The sequence below is a fragment of the Hermetia illucens genome, chromosome 6, assembly GCF_905115235.1.
Source record: "Hermetia illucens chromosome 6, iHerIll2.2.curated.20191125, whole genome shotgun sequence".
NCBI lineage: Eukaryota > Metazoa > Arthropoda > Insecta > Diptera > Stratiomyidae > Hermetia > Hermetia illucens.
The window spans coordinates 1,874,412-1,891,204 of record NC_051854.1 but is presented as its reverse complement, the minus strand read 5'-3'; the positions used below and the strand labels follow the sequence as shown (position 1 = coordinate 1,891,204).

General features: G+C 39.8%; 1 protein-coding gene across 4 annotated transcripts in view; it reads left to right on the top strand.

Annotated features, from left to right (window-relative positions):
* Positions 1-16,793, top strand: part of LOC119658613 (RNA-binding protein Musashi homolog 2) — a 147,478-nt gene that overhangs the window by 61,911 nt on the left and 68,774 nt on the right. For 2 of the 4 annotated variants that reach the window (XM_038066099.1, XM_038066101.1), the window contains exon 2: positions 15,213-15,257. The exons of the other annotated variants lie outside the window; for them this stretch is intronic. In XM_038066099.1, coding sequence (XP_037922027.1) covers positions 15,213-15,257 — 45 coding nt within the window. The remainder of the gene's footprint in view (positions 1-15,212; positions 15,258-16,793) is intronic. 4 annotated transcript variants of the gene reach the window in all.

The window sequence follows — 16,793 nt, the reverse complement described above, 5'->3', positions numbered from 1 at the left end:
TGACCGCATTCAAGAAGCCACGAGGCTTCCTAAGCTACCAAAGCAACAGCAAATAACTCAATAATTTTCTCCAAACAACTTCCTAACTTCTATGCAGATTAGTTTAATTTCTGTGTTCCATTTAATGCGGTGCTTGAAAATGACCTCATTGCGAGTATCTATCTTGAAGAATTTCTCCGTTGTTGGTTCTCCTCTACGCCTGAAAGATACGTTCAAAGTAAGTAAGTAGATCTTTTTCCTCCAGTACAGTTTCACTTTTTCCTGCTCAACAAGTTCTCGTGCGTCCCAATACAGCTCTGAGCACCTACTTTACTTTATTTGCACTGCACACTTGTATTGTCGCAGTGAACCAAAAGATACTTTAGTCGTCCATAATGAAATATGACGGAGCATTTAAAGTGGATTAAAAATGGAATGTTCAAGTAGAATTTTTATGGCCTCAACTTGAGATATGAAAATCTTCTGAGATAGTTTCAACAGAGCGAGGCCAGGGTATGTTCAGTAGTAAACCTAGAACTCTAGATACTTAGCTGTTGGGCCAGTGACGTTAGCTTCAATTCCGTTCTGAACCGAAGGGGGCTTCGCTGGTCTGTTTTTCAGCCCAAGTGAATTTCTGTTTTGTTCTTTAGTAGCATACAAAAGCCAACATCGCATAGTATTATTATTCATGTCAGTCTGACAACTGTCGCGGCCTTGAATGTCACATTTCCCGACTTTTTATATATGTATCTTGCATATTTACAGCTGCCGGCTGTCGTGCAACGCAACCATAATAATAACACCCTCCCTGATGTTTTTTCTTTTTAACTTTTCGTTGGATTTTACGGAGTGGCAACAGTAATGGGAATTGGGGATTTCGTATCAGCAGTGAAAAATTACATGCAAGTGTGATGGTATTAGTGGCTGGAAGTTTAGTCGAAAATTGTTGTTGGAGAGCAGGAACTTTTGTGGATAGGAAGCATGGAAGGTTTTCTCTTATGGGTACTGTCTCCCATGTTTTGAGATCTATTGAGTTTATAACTTTGTTGAATATCGTTGGAGAAGAAAGTTGTTGGGCGCTTGTCGCAAAAGATATTTTTCAGTAAGACTCGTTTTTCTTCATTTCTTTCGTTCATCTCTGAAATAAAGAATTTATTGGTCTCATCGTTCTCCAGAGAGGAGGAACTAAAGAAAGCGATCAAACTGGATTATTCAAACGTGATCAGTCTCAAGGTAAGGGTCTGGAATCACAACTCGAAAGGGCAAAAAACTGGTTATGGATAACATTCTCGAGAAAAGAATGAAGTACTTTTTTAATATTGGAAAAATAAAGACCATCTGTACGTTGCAGTGTAAAAACTGACCTTTTAAATGCTTGGCCACAAATAGGACCATTGCCGAGAAAATGGCTTCGTTTGGCTTTATTGTATGCATCGTATGTATTTTTGTATCTTTACCTCATACAAAATAAGCCTTGACGACGCAATGGTTGAAGGGGTAGAACGTCAGCCCCTCAATTTCGACGCTATGCGTTCGAATATCAGTCGTCATCGATGTCTGTGTTTTGTATTGCTCTAGAATAGGGTGCTACACAATTGGTACGATTGAATGGACAATGATCGGTGATTTGAAGTGAAGCATGTATATGTCACTATCGACGAGTGGTCCTGGTCCTAAATGCATTGCACGATTTCGATTCCGGTGTGAACGAAAGTGACTGAGCAGTTGGAAAATCGTTTATATCTTTCAGGCTACCCTTGGCCGATAATGAGGGATTATCACGAGATCACGTTTTACTGTGCGAGACCTGGGAAACGCAACGTATTCTCGTTCCAGATCTCGATTCAAGTTGACCGATAAATCGCACTTGGGAAGTCAAGGAGGCGGGGAATGCCTCTTCCTTTCCCGTTGGGTTCTGAGGTAGGAAGTTTTTCCAGTCAGGGCGCCTAGTAGCCAAAGATCTTCTAAACAATCTTGATATCCATATCTCATTTGTTTATCGCTCCAGCATTCGATACGTTGACAATACGGAAACTGCAATCGTGTTCCAATCAATAACTCAATTTCGATCGGGTAGACCGGCGATGTTGCGGTACCGTTCACCGCTCGTTCGGTCGAACAAGCCTTCTGCACCCTATGAGTGGTTATAGTAGAGCAAGTCAACGTTCACTCAACACGAATTCTCTCTACCTTTGGAAAAAATACCGCAAAAGTCGAGATAACAAAAGAAATGATTCCCAAGATTTATTGGTGTCATCAAACGAGGTTACTAAGTAAATGATCACAGGGGCTCCGTGCTACTGGTTACTGGTTTAGCAAAATCACTTTTGCCTCCAAAAATGTTGCTCTATGGAAAATATTAATTTGTTGATTACTTCGTGGTCGCCAATTTAGTCAATTCGATCATAATTGCGTGTGCTCGATACGCATTTTGCTCCCTCCGCCACAACACCTGGCTCGTATTTTCTCTCAACGACCCTTAATAACAAAGCAATCCAAGAAAATCACGTTGCTTCACGTCTTCTGCAAATGCTAACACAAGTAATTTAGTTTCTGATAAAAAGACCACTCGAACAATGAATATTTGAGGGGCTGTCGAGGGACTAGCCCAATCGGTATACCTCATCTGTTGGTCGTGACGATTGTTGGTCCCTTTGGTAGATAGATCGCATTTGATGATTCAGAAAACGATTGAGCCATTTCAAGTCATCCTTCAGAATGACTTGGTGGTGCTAAACAGGGAAGACTCAGTGCGCGCAACCCATCGTAGCGCTGTATCAAATAGAAATGATTTGTGCAAGCTTCATCTCGAGTAGCCTTATCTTTCATTAAGAAGAGGTCGGTCAGCGGTGTTTACTGCGACATTAGAAGCATAAATGCCGACTTTTCAACAAGGAAACGAAGGTTTTTCAGTATTAGACCAAAACACGCCATCGAGAAATCCAGCTTCTACATCTTTCTGATGGTTCGATGCGATGAAGGGCCCTTACTCTGAGATTCGATGCAGATATTTCAGGATTAAGACAAGAAACAGCAGATTGACGTGGTTGACACTCCACTAAAATGGGTACAAGTTTCTTCCCTCTTCATATTCCCACTAGGTCCACCAACCAACCAAACCTAAACAAATACAAACACCAACTTCATATCCCCTTCCCGAAAACTTGATACAATTCCAGTTGTACTACGATCAACTTGGCCATTTATTTGCATATATTGTTGTTGATTTAACGCGCGGTCACGCAATGTGTCCAGCCATTAACCGTCAGTCGCGGCCACTATCATCGCTTGCTGCCGCTACTTCTGGTGCTGCACAATCCGTACGCGACATTCATGCAAGCAACAGGTGTTGTCCGAGATAAATTTGTCGAGGCCACGCAGAAATTCCACGACAAACTGCTCATTCTAATGCTAGGCCAGACCCCAAGCCCCTATCTCGGCCTAGTGTCCGCACTACGGCGCTCCAATTCTAATTAACGACCGTCACCGAATTAATTAGATGAAAACTTAGCCATTGACCTTTTTATTGCACTTTCCAGAGATAGGTTCGTGTTGTAGTGCTCGTGGCCAGAAATAGTTTCTTTATTGTTATTTCCGAGTTTTTCGTAGTTATTTGTCGTGGTCACGACCATAAAAAAGTTATTGACAACACAGTGAACATACAAATGAGATACATCTTCTTATCTATGGATTATTGTTAGTAGACAAAATTATGATGATGTGATTACGCATGAGATTTGTGTACTCGAATGGGGCTAGACAGCAGAAATTGAAAGTTATTTCTTGTTACGTCAGATACTATTAATAGAGACGGCATAAAGTGCATTGGCGGACACGAAATTTGAGGATTGTAGCCGCAAATTGAAAACGATTTACTCGTCTTTCCGCAATACGGAAAGAATCACGGAAGATAGCACAGCATGAGCTTACTTGCTCCCCAACACGTAATCCAGGTACCCGTTTGGACTAAACCTCTTACGCACATATCATATTTTCTTGATAACTTTTGTTCAGCAAAAAAAAATTCCCATTATTATTACTAAGAAAGTAGACCATGCCTCATTTCTGCACCAATTCGAGAGAAAGTACCCGAAAAAAGGAGCCTATTTCATACAGTATACCCGAAAAAAATAATATAATACCACCCACAAGAAGACATTAGGATAAATATTGAAAGCATAAATCCCGTGGCAGATTCAGACAAGATAAATGAAAATAAAGAAAAAATCGGGTCCTGGGAAAATTCAACCTTCGACCTTTTTTCTCTTGGTCTACTCTCTGGAGTCATTACCGCAGTATAAATTGTTTTTTTCGTAGGCAGTCAAGTAAGAATAGATGACAGTTCTACCGGGAGAAGAAGATGGTACACATAGTTTGTGAGTTGTTTTCTTTTACTGTGGCTTAAAAATAAGGAAAATTCAAGAGAACGGAGATGTCAGCTGGAAGATATGAAAAAAGCTTGTTTGCTTTTATTTTCGCGGAATTTCAGAATGGTCTCTATAAAAAATATCTGAACTTAAAAGGTTTTCAATCCCACAGGTTTCATGGTCAAATTATCGTGTTATATGCTTCCCTGTGTGGGCTTGACTTTCTAGTTTACGAAGAAAGAGTTGAGACATTACTGACTGATCATACTAAAACTCATGAATACTAAGGACATGTCTTGGGAAGACCTTCAAGGACAAATTGAACAACAGCTGTAACATATTCTATTTGTCACTTCTTCATCGTACTCCCATCGGCCTCAGCTTACGATGAAAAATGAATGGGAGATATAAGTTTATAACTTTATGTCATAGGCTGAATTGAAGAAGAAACTCCCAAGAATGATATTTTTCATCGCTTCATGACACCCTCAGTGCCATCACTTAACCCAGAACTTCGTGGTCGGCAAGTACTCTGAGACATAAAGAAATTTGGAATGTTGGGCTAGATATTCTGATTAGTGGTTAGCTTAAGAAAGCAAAAGCCGAAAATAGTGAATTTTCGTCTGTCCTAGAAGGAGAGAAAAAGATGTAAGGGGAGAGGAACAGGAGAAAGAAGGTGAAAAAATAGTAACATCGGCATACCTTCCACTGTGGCAATTTATAATTTATAATGAAATAGTAAAGAGAGTAAAGAAGTTAGTCTACCCTTTTCAGAAAACCATTTTACCAAGTTTAGTTGATCGTTTGGAGTGAAGTTCATTACTGAACTCCGTTTGGATGACAGGATTATAAACTCCGAGCTCCACGAAGGCTACTCGCTGTGGCAGAGATTGCGTTGCGTTTGGCAAGACAACCGGCAGAGGTCTCCTCTTCATGTCAAAACCATCCTTCTCCTTCTCCACTTACGATTCTGTCACCGTCCGAGTAATTCCGTCAAACGCATCATATCCTGTGTATATTATGCCTGCCTCAGCCCCCTCTCTTCCTTTCGTCCTCTGTGGTGATTTTAATTTTCCTATGCTCTCTTGGCCTAATATTACCGGCTTCCTTCCTTCCCCAATAGTCCGTCCCACACTTCTCCTCCTTTATTCACTTTCATGAACACCTGTGCCGCCCTCTACCCTTTTCAGAAATCACTTAAATCTCTCGAATATTCCTGTACGTCGCCTTTTCTAATCTCCTTATGTCACTGCTTCTCAAGCTCTTGACTGCCTGCCAAGTTTAATTTTCATAAGGCAAACTTCGAAGGTCTAAATTCAAACCTGGGGAGAATCAACTGGGCTCCCCTCCTATCTCCTTTTACGTGACCAAGCACTCAGCACCTTCTATACCATTCAATTTGATCTTCCCTTTTACGTACCCCCCTCTCCTAAGAGCCTGGGTACACTGCGAGTAAGAAATTCCTGTCTTCTGGCTCCTCTGATAACTCCGCCCAACTAATTTGTGATTTACTCTGCCGCTACTTTTGCGCAGTGTATGTTCCTTTTCCTCCCTTCCCCTTTTCATTATTTTCAACAATCGCCTCGAAAAGAATCATTTTCCTGGCCTGCAGAAAGAGGCTCTCATCATCCCGATTCATAAAAGTAGTCTCGCATCGCCTCCTGTTCCCAAATCTTGGCGACTGGTTGCCTGCCCACTTTAGCCATTTCATATTGAAAAAAAAAACGGTTTTGTTAAGCGTAAGTCCATTATCTCCAATCTGATCGAGTTCGCTAACTTTGTTCTCATATGTCTACATTCATTATTTTTCTAAAGCGTTCAACACTAAATCACAAGATACTGATGAAGATTGTCATAACTTCCGTCTCTAAGCCTCCCAATACCACTTGTTACATGACTTGCCTTTCATTTTTGCAACCGATCCTGATGACTGCACATCTTGTTCTTTCTCCTGCTCCTCTGGCGTCCCATGAGGATCTATTTAGGGCCATTTATTATTTTCATTTTTTCATCAACGACCTTCCCCTTTCCTTACTCGTCCCTGTTTGCTCTACGTCTACGACCCTAAGCTGTTTCCGTTAGTTCGTCGCTGGACTGTGTCTCCCTTCCATCAAATCGAAATACTCTGATTTGCTGGTGCTCTGCCAATAGTTTAGCGTTAAATGTCAGAAAGTGTCACTCTATGTACTTTTTGCTTAAAGCCTCATCCACTTTCCTTTTCCTACTCTTTCAACGGACATTCCTTATCATATCAAAACTCCACTCAAGACCTCGGGATCACTCTTTGCAATAACGTTCGCATCGATACCCACTACCTCGAAGAAACCAATCGAACAGCAAAACTGTCGAGATCTATACTTCACTCCTTCTCTGGTTTTAACTCTCTTCAACTTCTTCGTGGGAAGTATCCTCGAGTAATGTTCCGTGAGTTGATCACCCTCCCGTCTGTTACCTTTCGGCCATGATCTGCTTTATTTCCTGTGTTTCGAAGTGCCAATTATATATAGCTCAAAAAAGAGAACAAGCAGTATTTTGGCAATAGGCTTTAAGAGTGAGGCGCAGGGACCATTGGGAAATAAAAAAAAATAAGAAAGTGATTGTGGCATCCGCAAGAAGGAACCTTGGTAGAAACGCTGAGAGGATTACCGCGGTCGGGTTTGATGCATGCATTGTTTGCAGTACATACCGATAGTATGGAAGCTTCAGAACTGGATAGTTTAGTTTGAGAACCAACAATATCCTTTGTCGACTCGGAAGATAGTATCTATGTAGTCTGGCCACTCGGCACTATTTTTCGCAGTAGTACCTACCAAAACGTCAACAGGGCTAAGTGAGGATTCGAGATCCTTGAAAATTTTGGAAGCTCTCTTGCGTCTAAAGCGCTGAACCTATCACCTATATTTCGAAGAGCTGAGCATTTTCTGCAACGGATGTGGTACAGTGAAAACTTTTTAATATGGACTTGGAGATCGACAGAAATGATCACATCCTAGCTTTCTCAACCATCTCAAAATAGTCTTTACATAGCGCCTCAAAGCACCATTGTTTCCTCATTTAAAGCTTCTCCTCTCTCAGAGGAACGAAGTATGTATCAGATTAGCTACACCCAATCCATCTTTTTGTTGTTGTTCACCAATTCTGTGAGCATCCCTAATTACTTTTTCCAATCTATATCTTATAAATCTTCCTAAGGATAACAGACAATTGAGCTTGTTAAATTTATCTATTCTGAAACTTTCTTCAAATTTTCTCAACTTCCATTTAAAACTTTTCAATGTTTCTTAGCCACAAAACTAATTAGTCGCGAACAATTGCCATTTTCATGTTTTGCGATATAGCTCTCGAATGTATTGCTCGTCCCTCCCATTCTCCGTTGTATTCTGGTTTTAATTTAATTGCAACGACTTGGGGATCGAACAGATTTGTCTTTAAGGCTACTTGGGGGGAGGAACAACAATTGCGCTAATTGAGTGCTCACAAGCAGAATAAGTTCCAATCTGAGTAATTGATGGGAACGTTACAATTCAAACATCAGCCCATGGAGCCTAATATGTATTCTGAATGGAGGCCCCTTAATGACGTTCATGCCGGATACAGTATCGACATAATGGCCGAGATATATTGCAGTGTCCAACCTTGGGGATGAATTTTGATTATCGAAAGAAGCAAACCAAAAAACGTCCCTCGCCTGGGTCTTCGTGGACGTAATGTAATCGCATCTAACCATGAAAATATAAAATCTTGCAGTAGAAAGAATCAAATTCGGATGACCTTAATGAAGATAATTCGATAGCAGGTCTCTTGTACGAATATCTTATTATATTGTATCTTTTCGGCATTTCATACACGCTAGGTGCATGGATTGATTCATTGCCTACTTAGGCACGCACCCGACAAAAACCTCGAAACTTGTCAGGTGAGTTGTTAATGTTGTTGTTACGTTAACTATCGCGGTGGTGGCGCGGTTTTTGTTTCTCGTGGATTACGGCTTGCCGGCTCAAACATATGGTCACTGTCGTAAGGTTAGACTACCGAAACAAAACCAGAAAAAATAGGTGAAATAAGTTGTTGTATACGAGCAAGCTGAGGAAACTGCGTTCAAGGCTATCCGCTTGTGGTTTTATTATGGTCTTAGCTGGAAGTGCCTGAATCCATTGTGGTATAGCAACTACCACTGACCCACGGTGTTTCACCTTGCCAAGAACTTATCTGCATGCATGCGACAGCGGGATTAACGACAGAGATTAGAATGTGTGGGATGAAATTAGATTAATTGTCTCTTTGTTGATCTGGGCATGGAATGGAAGGAAGTTGTTTCAATCATAATTGGAGGTTTGAGATTCAGAGTAACTACGATGTAATTGTTAGGTTTGATGGAGATCCAAGCACATGGTGGAAATACGATGGATATCCTTTTAAATTTCCGAATAAATTGAGGGAAAATTATCAGCCCATTCATTTTAGATGGAAATCATAATTTGGAAATGTTACTTCCTAGAAGAGAGTTTAACTTAACGCAGATCCTTTCATCTGTATTCACATCCCTTTTTGATTTTAGTCCCAAGTCAATTGAATATTTTTAGAAATCCCTTTCCTACTCCGAAAACGGCTTCCACCTCATTAGTTTCTTAACTTTTCGGGGGGGAACTAATTCAGGACATTTGCTACATCTTTGGGAGATCCTTTGTAGTTATATCAAAGGAAATTATTGTAGGAATGTGTTTGAGAAGAATGTAGCTGTGAACAGGTTTTGCACACTAATTTCAAATGTTCCCAAAATCTTATCTTTTTTAGTTGAATCTTGTTCATTTTCCTTTGTGGGGGTTAGATTATTTTAAATTTGTGAACCTGGAGTCTATATGAAATACATATTTAGATTTAAGGAAGGTTGAAATGCGAACTTTTGGGTGATTGTGACAGATTCTAATAGAAACCTAAATTTTCTTTCATTCCAGGTAAGGAATTCGTACTAATTTGAATACCGGAAAGACTAATTAAAACCCGGCGGATGGTAAGCAAATGTTTGAATTCTATCTATAAACAAACAGAATCATTTGCAAACAGCTCGGTTCGCTTCGAATTTTCAAAATTTTTTCCGAAATCACACAATTTTTAGGCCAGGCAATTTTGGCATGAACAGGCAACAAACAATAATTAGAACATTGGAACGAGACAGAAATACAAACCAATCAAAACAATCTTACAATTTTTTACCATCCCTGACATCTATATCTTAAGAAAACGAATACGAATAAGAGTATGGTAGACTTTGTATTCCTAGATAGCAAATTTTCAGCAAAAAATTCTTTTAGTGACTAGATTTGTTGTCTATCCGTAACACTGTTATGTTGTAAAGATAAAAGTATAATAACTTGATGTGAACTAGTCACTTGGGCGTTTGATTTAATTATTTAAAGCTTATTTTTGTAATAATAATTATTTAATTGCATCTTCAATAACTCGTAAGTCTAGTTGCAGAGATTTTCGCATTAAAATCTTGATGAATGACTAAATATTTAAAGTAACAGATTGTATCTTATCAAAAAGAAATAATATAAACAAAAATTTTGGAGTTCATGGTCCTATATTCTGTCAAACTACTAATTATACTGACAGAAAATAACATGTTTGAAACCTTTCAATAGATTGTTCCATGATCTTAGCATGACTACTGTAAAAAACATCATTATCATCTTCTTTACATCCATTTCAAATATATTTACTTATTAAAGGGTGACAGAATTTCTAAAATATCTCCATTTAAGTTTAAGTTGTATTCATTTCAAGTTTAACTACCTTCCCCAACGGAATTTTAACAAACTGTAATCATCTCTCTTGCTACAGTTTTCTTTAAAAAAGATGCACTGATCTTACTACTGTCAATCTACTTTTTTTGGGTCGGTAGAAAATCCTCACTCAGAATTTATTTAAAGCGCAAAAACTTAATAACAAACCGCAAGAAAACGTCAATTATCTAAACAGGCTTAACATTTATAAGACCCAGACGCCTGCATTCCCGAAGATTGTGTAAAGCCGGACAGAACAAATTATGGTTCTATTCAAGCCGATCTGTAGAGCAGACTTTTCTGGAGGAACTCGAAATGTAGACTGTACTAAAATTGGGTTGACCTCAGATTTTCAAGAGGGGGTCTCATTTTTCCAGTGGGGTCTAATTTCTCTCTGGAAGCCTATTTGCAAATTGTCCCAGTCTATAATTTCTTAATATTAGGAGGATATTGGCGTACATGGAGTTCCGGGGGTTTAACATAAGTACTTGCAGTGTAGGCACAATCCTACGGTCCTTTTCGGATGCGAATTGATTTGGAGACCATAATCAAATCACCACCGTTACTGGCACAGGGACACTGGTTTATGCTGAGTGCAAGTTGCATTCATATCAGTGGATGCGAGACCTATCTAATATGTTACCTCTGCGGTAATAAATATTTACGGCGGCCAAGTTGCATAGCGCCACTCCACGCTTGAGCCCAAAGGGAGCTCTGTCTAGAATATGGGCATGATCACCATAAAACTCCCACAAGGGGGCCAATCGTAAATAACCGTGTCGAGAACATATCCCCCAGAAATTCTCCCGATAGATATGCTCTCAGAGGAAGAACATGGGTGGGTCTTCGTGTTTGTAGCCAATTCAGACGAATTCCTTGCAAACTTGGGTCTGATTTCTGCTTTAAGGTTCTCTTGCAGTATAAAAGTCTAATTTCCACTCTTGCTATTGCTGCACAGCTTGGCATAGATCAATTTTTATGTTGTTAAGATTGCAAACCGTGCCTTATCGGATGTTCTTCAACGGCTAGGACTAGAGAAAAATTCTTAACTTCTTAAATCAGAGTTCTATGTTCAATTTCCAATTTAGTTTTGGATGGAGTATATTGGCTCGGGTATATTGCTTGTTCTGCAGTGACCGCCCAACCGTGCCAATTGCCTCGTGGAGAGCGGTTTCTGTAGATTTTCCTTTGAGGTCGGCATGCTGGTACTTAGAGAAAGGCGTTCTCTTCATAATCGTCCTTAAGTGGATGTCCAGGAGGCGCTCTAGGGTCTTCAGTACGACAGAGGTCAGGCTGATTGGTCCTGCCCGCTTTTGGTATGAAAAGCACTTGTGCGCGTCTCCAGGACTAAAATGGGCTTGTGTGCATCCACTGAATCCGTAGTGTTCTTCAGAAGCACGCCAGGCCATGAAGAGGGAACCCCTACCTTTGGATGGCCCCTGAAACATCTTGTCTTAATAGACTTCCTTTCCATTACAATATAAGTCTTCCTGCGTTATGAACCAGGCATAGTTGAAGGCACCTTTGACGTCCATGGATGTGCCCAAGACGTAATTCGTTTCAAATATCGACTTTTCAATTTCGTCGTATTCTCGTGGAGTTCTGTGTCCGTGGAACTACCTTTCAGGTAGGTATACTGCCCGCTGTAAACGGTCGATTCATCAGTTTTCTCCTCCTCCACTATATTGCATGACAATTTTATGCCATTTTTCAGAGCTCTTTAAGCCTCTTTATATCAGTTTTTATTAAGTCGGTCTCCATAGTTAGATTGAGAAGTGTCCTTGTTGTCCTGCTCTGTTTTGTCAAACCACCAGTTCCACCATGGTGTTTTTTTTCTTTGGCGTGTTGAGAACACAGCTCTCTTCGAAAGTGGATTATTTTTTCAATTCCGAGAATATATTTGATGCAACGTGTCAAGAGCGCTCTCCACTACTTTATATGTCGCCCAATCGCAATTTATGTCTTCCATCGACTTCGAAGCAGAGCCGGAAGATAAGGTTTCATGTCCGTTACTAAATGTGTTTATGGGCCGAAAGAGATTTAATTCGATATTGGCCACTTTTCGACAATAATCACTACGCCGGGGGATGTAACTGTAACGCCGCTGATTTCTTGTCTAGCCATATGACGAAAGTGTTGATATTGAATTTTCCCCAATCAATTTTGCGGGTGTCACCATTACACCCTGTTATTATCGCCATGCCTTTACCCTTGGCATATTACTAAGTTTTCGTTGCAAATGAGATAAACAGATTTAAGTGAAATTTCGCGGTGTTTCTAGCGCGGACTTGTTAGCACTGATGGAGGGAACAAGTGGTCCCCGAAATATCAAAAACCGCCATCTTTTTGGGCCCCGTCGAATTGCTTCTTCGACTTTTATAATAATAATCGATATCGCAAAGATCTAATTTGAATCCTAACTATTGAAGCATGTTGGAGCACTTCATTTCAAGATCATGGTGGTACACCAGGGAACAATGTGGTTATAATTGCACTCGCTCAGGATAACTATTTTCATTAGATTGCGATACTTTTTCATGGGTGTAGATGGAAATCTTAAAAAGACGCTGCTGCACCAGATAGCAGTAGTGTGTCGGATTCTCACCTACTAAGACCATCCAAACTTCTCCAGCCATATCCTCACGGGATCACCGTGAAGTATTACTTCGCGAGGGGGGCTCTGGTTTAAACCAGCGCAACTAAATCAGCGACCAGTCTGGTAAAGCACAGACTCCTCTTTCCTAACTGCATTAGCGTGTAGAGTATCGAAAGCCTCAATCATTTTGTTTATCTAGGAGAGCGTGGTTTCTGTTGACGGTAGCGCTTAACTTGATGTTGCTCGGAGTATTAACAGTGTGTGATCCACTTTCGCTATTTGTTTAAAAATGGAAATGGAGTTATCTTAATACCAAGTTCAAGTTGAGACTGTTCTGTGTTGTTAAATGTTAGTAGCACATGGAAAGTGACCCCCATTGCTACTCAAAAGCTCCAAGACTCCGTCAATGTTTGCGAGTGTGCTGGCCTGATACTATTGCTAACGAAGAACTTAGTCTGACACCCGTACGCAATGTGATCAGAAGGTTCACTTCCAACTTCCTAGTGGATAGGTCACGGAGAAAAAGGGAGACGGCAGTTGCATTGTTGGCGAAGCCATTCAGTGGAATCGACTCTGCCAAGATGGCTGACGAGTGGGTCGCCCCAACAGCACTTGGCGCAGAACAGTAGAGAAAGAGTGCAGACGTTTAAGGGAGCTATACTCCACCAAGTGATAAATGGGAACAATATATATGATAAGGGATCAAAGTTGGTTCTTGTGTCATCTATTTCGATTCATATATCAGTACAAAAAAATAAGCGCCCCTTTAAATATAGACATGACAGAAGCAAGGAAGGTTCCTGATGGACTGATCTTCGCATATGCTGATCCATGGGGAAAGAGGGGAGGTTTCTTATGAGAAATAAAAATAATAGAAGACAATAATGGAGCTCTAGTTTTTCAAGTGGAGAGGTTAACGAATGAGGTTGAAGTCCTCAAAAATGCCAATTCAGAATGTTAGGAAAGTGATAATTGACTTCAAGAAAGAGAGACGAGGCATCACAAGTAGTGAAAATATTGGATTCCTAGCTCTTTTAAACGGTCCCAAAACGGCGGTTAGAGTAAGTCCATATTTTCCGGGCTCACATCGTTCGATACGTGTAAGGAATTGTGAGTTTTGAGAACCTTGTCCGCTTGGGTGCTGTTTCTATAATACTTTGAGTGGCACTAACCTAGTCACTTTCCGAGCTTCTTTACAAACAACAAGTATATTAGCGCGTTTTAATCCCCACTTCTACCCTCTGTTCACAATAGCATTAACCTTCAAATTATTTTTGACGGATTCCTATGGATTCAAAGCTCATTACGTAAGGTGTCTCTATGTACTTACAACAAATCTGGGCAATTTTTACGCATTAAATAAACAACATTCAGCGCATATAATAGAGGCATATAATTTTCATGTTTTTTTATAAAAAAGTAATAAGTTTCCACGCTGAAAATTAGGGGCTTTAATACTTACTTAGAGGCTGGAATATTTTGAAAACAATTGAACGCTAAAATATCTGCATTAATTATCTAAATTAATCAAAAGTGATTACTTCAAATTTTCATAAGATACAAATTCCATCCAAGCTATCGTAGATACTTAATTTAATTGAAAACAGTTATGTTGCACGCAATTCAATCCGACAATAGTGTATTGTTGACAAAAACAAAGATAGAAGACTAGAAATATTTTGCATTGAATGTGGCGGTTCTGAGTTATTGCACAGTTTCATTTGCTTTCAAATAGCGACTTAGACTATTCAGTGTTGTACCGCGAGAGTAATTGCATTTTTTTAAAAAAAATCTTAGATACGAGTATGCATCTTTCGCAACAATCTGATCCCTCTGTAATCAATTCCCTTACTAGTAACAAGTATAACACTGTTTCGTAATGAATTTGCTTATTTGCTGTATCTGAACATGTTCAGTAATGGTAATTGTGTGTGTCTAGATTTCCACACTGTCCCTCGTTTCACTCACGGTGGAAACCAGCAATTTTATTTAATTTTGCAATACATTTAAGCCCCAGGTATTTTTGGATTATCTAAATTAGAGTGTAGTGTTGTTTTTACCAAAGAAATATTTTAATTTTCTCGCAAGATTTTTTTTTATGTCGTTTTTTCCACATTTGTTGATTTTTCCCTATCCAAGGTGAAAACGAGTAGAAGTCGATGCGTTTTCCCAGTCGGTGTTTTTCCTAAATTTGGCATGAGGCACCTGGAACGAATCCCTACGTACATAGATAGTTTGCTCAACCCTTTAGATAGTGCAGGTGCGCTTTATTTCATATGTTATTATACTCACCTCTCCCCTAATCAGTCTTAAGACATGCAAGAGTGTGTTCTTCTGCTGTTTTTGTACGTAACATGTAACGTAACCTCTCTTTAAGATGCTTGTTTGAATTTTTTCTCTACCATAGAGTAAGACAAGATAATACAGAAAACGCTTGAAATGAAATTTTTGTGCTGAACTTAGCCAGTGATTTTGCTATTTCAGGTTTCAAACACCTATAAAAGCGTATGCCTGCCTTACAACAACCAGGTAAGCATCGGTTTTGCCAATAGGGCCTCAGAAAAAAGACACTACTCACACACTGTTGTTACTGCTGATTTATTTCTTTTTGAACTAGTAGTAGTAACATTAACCCTCAGTTGATTTGTTGATAGAGTTGTGCATTACTAAACCTAGAGGCAGAATTCCTAGACAAAGTTGGAGACTTTCGATCTGAAAAGCCCCAGTTCGTTCTAGACTTACTTGGCACCACGGTCTAAAATTTTAAGGAAGGATTACTATGTAAGATATGTAATGCAAACTAACACAAAACTACCCCCTTATAATCAGTATAAAATATTTTAAGGTAATTATGAAACAAATATATTAAAACCACCCCCGGGACGACTATACTCCAAACTCTGCGCCCTTTAAAATTCACAACTTAAATCCCAAGGCATCAGTAGGAGAGTGAACCTCAAAAATGAACTTAATAGAAAATAAACTGCTTCCCTCTTCCTTCCAAAGTGACACGCATTCAACAATAATATCCAACAATTAAAAGCAGAGCCCCCGGCGAAAATTTAATGTATCCTTTGTTCCGTACTGAGAAAAAACGGAAGTAGCACTAAAGAAAACAAAATCATCTTTGCTGCCAAGAAAACACGAAAAAGGAAGCTTTAGTCTTAGTTTCTTTTGTGGTCGCGCGGTGAAGTTATTCTTATGAAAGTCTTTCTCCTCATCCCATGGAAAAAAAATAGCGAGGCGAACTCCCTTTTTTTTCTACTTCTGTGTTAGCGACCAGTCAAACGAATCACGTCGTCGCCACTGGTATTCTCGTCTAGAATTTGCCTATAGAGGGTGCTCCTTTGAGAAAGACAATTCCACTAGTATCCCGTCGCTATTCTTTACGCCCTCGTACAGATGATTTAGCAAAACAAAGGATTCTTAAAACATCGCCGCAAGATTCAAGTATGCTTTTGGGGGTTGTTTTTTGCTTGGTGGTCGACCGAGTTTCATTCACGTTTTGAGTAAATGTAGGAAAGTTTCACCGCTTTGCGGCGACGTTCTGGGAGAATAAATGATGGCGAGGTAATGGATTTCACTTTCGTTCTTAATGCGACACATATGCTTATGGGATTAGGTTAATTAACGTAGATTATAGTCGTACGCCTCCGACGAAGGAGGTTCGAAGTCCTAATAAAGACTGGGACTGTCATGGCAACAATTGCCGGAATTCTGTAAGCCTCTCCATCCTACAAAGCTATCACAAAATCCTCTCATACCAGCCCAAATCGATGCACTATCACTGTCAGACAGCTTGATGCGGACTCGAGCTCATAAACAATTTGATGCCATTACAAACCATAAGAGCCCCCCAATAACGTTTAACTCCTGTCGCAGAATCTATATTTAAATTTCTTCCCAAACTTTACCAACAATTTCTGCATTCACCGCGCTGCTTTGAAACTTTTATCCATTTGAGCGTATAAATTCCTCTGCAATGGCTTTTCCAATCTCTTAAAGAAAACAGAGGAGACAAGGGGGGTAGAGAGGAGAAAATATTTTACGACATCTACTGAATCG